The 8,584-nt window shown below is 44.9% G+C and overlaps 1 protein-coding gene across 1 annotated transcript; it reads left to right on the forward strand.

Moving 5' to 3' along the window:
- Positions 1-4,438: 4,438 nt before the first annotated feature.
- LOC123113164 (protein PNS1) lies at positions 4,439-8,584 on the forward strand. The gene is made up of 3 exons (XM_044534315.1): positions 4,439-4,760; positions 6,342-7,556; positions 8,081-8,584. Exons 1-3 carry the CDS (start codon positions 4,647-4,649, stop codon positions 8,216-8,218), a joined length of 1,467 nt encoding a protein of 488 aa, XP_044390250.1. The 5' UTR covers positions 4,439-4,646; the 3' UTR covers positions 8,219-8,584.

Consider the following 8,584-nt stretch of genomic DNA (forward strand, 5'->3'; position numbering starts at 1 on the left):
TGGAGTGTGTCGGCGGCGGCAGCGTGCATCCAGCGGTGGCGGTGTCTCCCTGGGTGCTGGGTCAAGTTGCTGTGGTGCTCTGCGTCGGGCTGCAGTGTATTCCTCCGGTGCCCATGGATCTCCAGGACGGGAGGGGATAGGGTTCCCCTCCTACGGTGGCTGCACTTCAGCTCGTCGACCGAGCCGTTGCTCCCAAGTTTGATCTTGGCCTTGCTGTTGCCCAATTGTGCATTCTGACTGCTCGCCCTCTTTCATGTCCGAACTATGGCATATGGTGTTGCTCTGCTCTAGGTGAGTCGTCGCCGGCATGTCGGGAATGCCTGGTTTCGCCCAAGTGGTTTCTTCGATGCCATCCTTCCAGGCTCTAGGGTGAGCATGTCCATCGTTCAACGATGCGGCGCCTTCGAGCCAGGCGAGGAGGTAGGGGCCTTCTTTGACGATGGATCTGGACAGATGTGTCTTCTTCAAGCCCAGTTGTTGTGGCAACGGCCTGCCTTGCATCGTCGTCGGTGCACTCTCCTGATCAAGATATCGCTTTCGCCTTGGCTTTCGGCGTGCAAGAGGTTAATGGCATCTCCAAGCTATATGCTCTTCGCCAATCTTTCTACCTAGCTTGCTGTATGTGCATTGTGAGCACCTCCCGGGCGCCCTTGTATCTTTGCTGTTTGTCTTCTTTCTTTAGTTGGTGAGTGTTGTTATTTGAAGTTGTAATCCTGGCCGGTTGATGACTTTGTTAATTCAAAGCCGGGCTCTTGCTTGAGCCTTCGTTTTAAAAAAAAATTTACGTAGTACATTTCAGCCAATCTACGTGGATTATTGCCTGCGGTCCAGCCGCTGTGAGAAAGCGTTTGTACTTTGAAGTGGTGATCTATCATGACGTAAACACATGAGATAAGAGGGGGATAACCAGTCAACTCATGCAGATTAGAACACTGGCAACATGGCTTAGGCTAGCCATAGTGAGAGTAACTTTGGTAGTAACTTAACACATCCCAAGACAATTTTGCTTATGTGGTAATTATTTAATGAGGAAAGAGGTGCTTGTGGTAACATAATATGTTACTGTAACATACTCCCTCCGTCTGGGTTTATTAGGCCTAAAGACAACTTCTCTTAGACCAAGACACATAGTAATTTGCTCACATTAATTCTTTCACTCCACTCTCAATGCACTCTCTCACATGCATGCAGCCAATGAAAAAACACACATGAAGTGTATTAATTTTTCAGTCATGGCACCAACAACAATAGCTTTCAATGTAACCAATGAAATGGTTGCATGCATGCACCTTTCCAACGCGGGGCCTTATAAAAGTGGACATGCTTGTGATGCTAAGAGGCCTAATAAACTCGGACGGAGGGAGTAGCGCTTTCCGAGGCAAAATGAGTCTATGAGATAATAAATGAAGCAATCTATGATACTACTACTATGTTACTTTGCACTACGGAGGTAGTAACTTACACTAGTGTCATATGCATGACACTAGTCTAAGTTACTCTCCACTATGACCAGCCTTATATATATTAATTGGGACGTGAGGTCCAGGGTATGCTGGTGGTTACCGTGCTCGCGGGATCAATACTTCCCACTAAAAATACACAAAAAAGGTGGAGGGTAGCAATATCATTAATTAATCAGAAAGAAAATTCAAAAGAGAGACATGCATGCATGATGGAAAGGGAAAGGAACAAGTCCATGTCTGGTTAGTTAGCTATAGTTAGCAGCAGCACAACACGGCTGTGGAAGACAAAGTAGTCCATATCTGCAAAAGATATCTTATGCCTCACCACCATCCACCCGTTTACATCAATCTGCACTAACCAAAAGTCTAAACACAACTGCCTCCATACAAGATGAAATAATGCCATAAGACAAAAGTACCAACAAAGTTCGGAGGAGAATAATGCCTTGCAAACATCACATTTTTTCAAATAAAGGACACTTTTAATTGACTATAATGTAGCATCAAGAGATACAATCATTTCAAAAAAAAAAGATACAATCATATGGACATAACTAGGATGCACACACACACACACACACACACACACACACGCACGCGCATGCGCACGCACACACACACAAAGGATCACACTGACAGAGAGTAAAGTCATACATGTTCGTCGTCTCCGGACCAACCATGCAAAGCCAGAATCTAGATTTGACCTGAAGAATCAGTCTGAGCATATTCGAGCACTGCCTTCAACAAGGTAACGACGTGAAAATAACCAACACATGTCAGACCTAGACTTTCACCCTGGAGCTCGAGAGCAGGTGTTTGAGTAGCGCGCATCGAAGTCTCTTATGTTTTGTTGCCACCACTTTACCGTGATCCAGCAACTACATGTGATGTCCGACCGCCGTCGTTGCACAACCATCCATCCGCGTCAAGCCATCGTCATATTTTGCATCTCCCACCAAAGTCAATCACCAGATGTGGAAAAAGAAACAACCTTTAGGAAGACATCGGTGGCCACCTGATGGAGCTTCATGAGGATGATATGCACATTCTCTATTCTCTGATGATATCTATAGTATGTGTAGTCCAGGCTTCCTACATAGGTCTACCTTTTCAATGTCTTAAACATACATATGAAACTCCGAACTCTTGTGAATCTTTTTCTCAATGTGCCTCTGTCCATATATTTATAATCTACTAGACAAAAGAAGATTAACCCTTCCTCACAGATTGCTTTACACATGTATTTTCATATTAGAGTTAAACATTCATTATGGGATAGTTTGCAAGTTCGTTCAAAGTCTCTTCAATATTGGCTTTATGACAGTTATTGGACCATCATTTGAGAACATGATACCGAGACATGTATTATGTCTTCTTTAGTTTACTATCGAGTTTGAAACCTGTTTTTTGTTAGTCTAGACGGGCATTGCATGTGCAAGTACTCTCAAACTCGCAATTGCAGAGCTACCAGCCTACCAACAGGAAGATTGGTGGCCCATTTTGCTGAACATGGCCCTAAACTTGGATTGTTGCCTGCTTCGTAGTGTTGTGTGTCTATGGGCATGACCTGGTTGGGGCCCAGTGCACCTCTGCCCGTGCTTAAACACCCCAACACAGGCGCGGCTATGCCTCGCTTTATGCGAGACAGTAGCAGGGGAGCTGGTAGAGGGTCGACCAAATAACCATGTGGGGGCTCGTCATGCTGACATCACACACATATATTCTTTTACTAAAAAATATATTCTAAATACATACTCCCTCCGTCCGAAAAAGCTTGTCCCTCAAATGGATATATCTAGTACTAACTTGGTACTAGATACACCTATTTGAGGGACAAACTTTTTCAAACAGAGGGAGTATATTTTGAAATTAATTTAGTTAACTTTTCAGAAGTGTTCATCGCACACTTAAAAACCGATCATGCAATGTAAAAAAATGTTTGTTCAACATTTACAAAATGTTTGTACCTTTAAAAAAATATATGTGACATTTAACAAAAATGTTCAGATATTTTAAGAAAATGCTATACAATGTAAAAAAATATATTTGTTTAATTGAAAATGTTTCATACCATTCAAAAAATGACGTTACATTTAAAAATATATTTTTTGTTTTTTTTAAATTATTATACTATATAAAAATGATTGCATAGTTAAAAAAAAAGTTTCTTATCATTCAGAAATAAGTTTTGAACATATATTTGAAAACAAACTAGCACTAGCACACATTAAAAAAATATGTATATTCAGATAAGCATCAATCATGTATTTAATTTATTTTAAATGCATAAAGTATTTTTAATGTATAATAAAAATGTGCAATGTGTATGAAATATATAGATATCTAAATGTAAATATTAGTTTAAAAAATAGTAGTCATACATTTTAGAAATGTTAAATATATATAAAAAATATTACTGATGAGTAAGAAAAATATATAGCCTGTATTAAAAATACATCTGTTCAAAAAATAAAGAAAAGGAAAAAAAGCAGTAGAAACTGAAGAAATAAACAAGGAGAAGTGAAGAACCCCAAAGAAAGAATAAATAAAATGATAAAAAAACCAAGGAAAACCGGTGCAAACAGTTAAACCTGGAAAAGAGAGAAAACAGAAGGAAAAACTCGGGCGGAGTCAGCTACAGTGCTGGTCCATGAAAAAAAAACTGCAGTGCTGGACAGGCTCAGTAGCATCGAAACGTGACGGGGTTAAGTGACACCAATGGGCGAGAGATAGCTCGCATGCCACGGCCCGTCCTCATGATGACGTGTAAAGCCGAGGTCCAAACCCGACGACGACCCGTCACCCTCTGCACTCCAAGTCATCGCTCGCCTCGTCCCCCGTGCGGCGCACGGCCGCGACGGAAGAGCACAAAACCCCACTGACCCCACCGAGTCAGAGACCCAAACCACCTGCATTCTCCGGTAACCCCACGCACCCCACTCCCCACGCCACGCCTCCCTCCTCAACCCAAAGCAGAAAAAAAAGGAGGGTAGTGGAACCACTTCTCCCCCGTTGAAGCAGAGCAGGCGAAGCAAGCGAAAAAGCGCGGCCGCTGGCGAAAGCGAGAGCAAAGCCAGACCCAAAGCCGGAGCACATGATTATCACTACTACTACCGGACCAAAGCCACCCACGGATTAGAGAGAGAGAGAGAGAGAGAGACGGGCACGGCGGTCGGCAGGGCGATGGCGGCGAGGCAGGGAGGAACCGGCGTCGGCGTCGGCGAAATCACGGCGGCCGGCGGCGGCATTACGACCGGGGGCGGCGCGGCGCACACGCCGGCGGACAGCCCTTACCAGGTGACCGGCGCCCGCCTCATCCCTCTCCTCTCTCTGCCCCTCTCCCCATCGGCCTGCCCCTCGCGCTCGGCGTGCCTGCGTTTGACTTCGGCTGGGTGCTCGCTCCTGCTGCTTTTGCTTGGGGAATTCCGCGATTCGGTGCCGCGATTTGTTTCGTGTGCCCCGAGGGGAGTGCGCTTAGGACCGGCGAATCGGGGATTCGGGGTGCCCCCCCCCCCCCCCCCCCCCCCCCCAGTCGTGCGTGTGCTTGCCATCGAGCTGGTCTGATTGTGCCGCTTCTGCTTGGACCACTGAATCGTACTGAGTAATTCGGATAAACCATGTAATACATGCGTTCAGAATCGTTTTGCTCGTGTCGGTGTCGCTCGAATCAGTTCCTGCGCGCAAGGCCGTGTGTCCGAACTGGCTGTTTCGAATCTTTCGATGCTGCTCATGTGTATAAGAGTTGGTTGAACGAATCCTGCGACAGATGGTTGTGGATTGGGCTTGGTATAAGAGTACAACTATTGCTGGCAGTGCAGCGCAAACCGAAACGAGGCAGTGCAGTGCCCAAGTGCTTGGGGTTTGGCGGCCTACTTGAGTGGCACCATGACTTTGTTGGCCTTAGTTCGCCCTAAGAATTTTGGGGATTGCACAATTTTTGATTGATCCATAGTTTTATATTTTGACATTGTCAATTCTCTGCTGAGATGCACATTCAGTATCGCTACTACGTATGCAGTAATAATAGAAGAAAATAGCAAGTGTTTCTGTGACTATATTTGAAATACACAACTCCATCATCTGCATCTTAAACTGGTTTCCTTTGAAATTCTGGTACAATTATTCTGATTGCCAATATCAGATTATGTGCTTGTATAAGATATCTGAAAAACAATGCAGTATGTGCTAGTTTATCATAAAACTGTAGCCTACAAGATAGCTTAAAACACGTATTGTGGCTTAATTTTAGGGTAAAATAAATAACTCGTTGCAAGTTTCTAAGAGAAAATTAACACCATAATACCAAATAGAAGCCGAGTTCAATTTGGGAGGAACCAGTTGTTGCTTATATTTATCAAATATATTCAGTTACATGTGGGATTATCTTCACAAATTCCCCCTCCGTCTGGCTTATAGACTGATAGTGAGAACATTCATCTTATTCCAACAATATTGCAATCTGTACATTTTTGTGTTAAGTGAATTTGCTGTTATCAGACAAGATGGCAAGATCAATCCTGACTGCAGACCTACATTAGTCCCTCTATTTGCTTTATAAGCTAGAGATATGAAGTTATAACATTAGCTTTCTTCTTGATTATTTTAAAACATTCGTTACAGATGTGGGTTTCTGGAATAGCTTTTGGGGAATCATTTGCATGGCATCACTATAAGCATGAGTTTATTTCTTCATAGCTTGTACGATTAATGCACCATGTTTGCTCCAACATATTTTAATTTCCATAACATTCAAAGGATAGCAAACTTTTACCATCTCGCTACAGCTTTGAACAAACATATACAAAATCCCATTACAAGACTCCGTTGTTTTGGTTTTAGGATTCCAGTTCACTAATGTTCTAACCACTACTTCTTCAGGTGCCACTTGAAATAGAAGAGCAAATTTACTCTCCGGTCTATGGGAACATTGCAGTCCCTGACAGTCGTGGTTGTTGCAGTGGTTTCACAGCCAGTGTCACAAAGATTCTGTTCATCATGCACCTCGTTGCTTTCGTCGCCTTCACAATCTTTCTTGGAGTCCAGGCTTCTTCCCACCCGAATCCTACCTACAAGCCCTTCGCCCACTTCATTCCGCTCGCCTCTTCTGTGATATTATCTATTATCGCTGCCTGCTTTTGGACTATCCTTGCTGTCACTAATCCTGCAAAAGCCATCAAAACATCACTCTGGACAGCTCCTGTTTCCGCACTTGGCTGCGATGTAGTGATACTCCTTGTCGGCGATGGCGAAGCCCTTGGTATCGGGGTGCTCATAGTTGTGATCGCCATCGCAGCGGCGCTGTACAGTTGTTGGGCCACTGGTCCACGCCTCCAGCATGCCGCCGCAGTACTTTCCACCTCTGTCAATGGAGCACATCTGCCCTTCAGTGCCTCTTGCCTGGTTCTTTTTGTTGTCCTTGCCGCGTTTGGCTATATGGCCTTCTGGACAGTTGCCATCAGCTGCATTTCAGCTGCGGAAGGGCACTTCATGGATTTCCATATCGTCTACGTGGCTGCGCTCCTGGTGAGCATATCATGGACAATGCAGGTGCTGCGTTACTTCGTCTATGTGGCCGTGGCAAGGCTGGCACATGCGGCGCTTGCCTACGGAGTCCGCATGCCAGGCGGCACCGTCGAAGCATTCTGTGGCACGATGTCTGGGCCAGCTTTCGGTGACATATGCATGGGGGCTGTGCTTGTCCCGGTGATTGCAGCGGTGAGGAGCTTCGCTCGGGCGATTAACGCCCTGTCAGGGAGCAACGACGAGTTCCTTTTCTCATGCTGCCAGGGCTGCTGCCTGAGTGTCTCGGAGAAACTGATGGGACGGGTGAACCGGTGGGGCTTTGTCCATGTTGGAGCACGGGGGAAGGCGTTCTGTGTGGCTTCGCGGGATGTGTGGTCCCTTTTTGTTCTCCGCGGGATGGCGAAGCTTGTTGATTCAGACCTCACCGGTTCCTTTTGCTTCCTTTCGGCTGTCACGGGAGGCGCCTTGGCTTCGTTGGTTGCTGGTTCATGGGCACTGGCCATGGATAGGGATCGTAAGGAGCTTGCTCTGCCAATATCGTTCTACTCATTTCTCATCGGTTATTACATGGTATTCTACTTAATCCCTCTCCGGCTGTTTTTCCTGTGTTTATCAGCATTAGTGACAACCGAAGTCTGCATTGGTGTTTTGCTAAAAAGAAAAGCAAACTGCCTATTGGTGTTTGTTTACAAAGAAGTAGCATAAACCTGTTTAGTTCAACATTTTGCATACCTATGCCACTTGACATTTTAGGTAGTTGCGTCCATAAGCCTCACAAGCTAGTTGGTACAGAGATATATAAAATATGGATTTTCCTTTACATTGCCTTTAGTGAAATTGTAGGGGGGCACCTTTCCACTTTTTGTAGTTCTAGGTGCTTCTTCTATCATAATTACATGAAAATGACATCCATTTATTTATTATCCAAAAGAAGAGAGATGCTTGTCCACTGAAAACTGCAAAGGGAGGGAGATACTGTTATTTATCCACCGAAAAGGGCAGCGGTCCAACAACAATTATTAAGTGTAGATGTCCCTTACTGTTCTATGCTTCTGGTTTATAATTTTCTTTTCCTTCATATTGCAATGTTGCAGTGCCGAATGATGATTGCGTGGCCGCAGGCTTGCATTGCAGCATACCATGTTGCATATGCAGAGAACCCCCAGAATCCGCACCTGGGAACACTGATACCAGACCACCTGCGCGAGCTCCAAGCACTAGCTGCAGATTGATCTCTTGCTCATCGCCCATGTGCGATCCTGCTCGGGGCTATAGATTCTTCAGATCACATTCATGATCCATAGATTCTTCAATTGATTTAGTCAGCTTTCTGATACCTGATGCTTAGAAGCAAGATGCCAGTCAGAGTCGAGGTGCTGTGCATATGATTCAGAGACTCTGCTGCTGCGTCGCCTGACATAGAATGTTGCTTGTGTAGAGCGAGATGTCACATAGTCACCTGTGCAGATACTGAGGTCAGTAAAGGAGAGTAGATGATCTAAGACAGTGGCATGCATATATCTGCAGCTGTACCTGTAACGAAAGTTTTGTGCATGAACACATCTATAGAATAGAAGATACTCCCTTTCCTGGATGAA

The sequence above is a fragment of the Triticum aestivum genome, chromosome 5B, assembly GCF_018294505.1.
Source record: "Triticum aestivum cultivar Chinese Spring chromosome 5B, IWGSC CS RefSeq v2.1, whole genome shotgun sequence".
NCBI classification, from domain to species: domain Eukaryota; kingdom Viridiplantae; phylum Streptophyta; class Magnoliopsida; order Poales; family Poaceae; genus Triticum; species Triticum aestivum.

What these genes read in the sequence shown, in the direction of transcription:
- LOC123113164 (XM_044534315.1), top strand. Translation starts at nt 4,647, where the DNA reads ATGGCGGCGAGGCAGGGAGGAACCGGCGTCGGCGTCGGCGAAATCACG. An exon ending in CGGCGGACAGCCCTTACCAG is followed by an intron (nt 4,761 to 6,341) that starts GTGACCGGCGCC and finishes CTACTTCTTCAG; the next exon opens with GTGCCACTTGAAATAGAAGA. An exon ending in TTCTCATCGGTTATTACATG is followed by an intron (nt 7,557 to 8,080) that starts GTATTCTACTTA and finishes GCAATGTTGCAG; the next exon opens with TGCCGAATGATGATTGCGTG.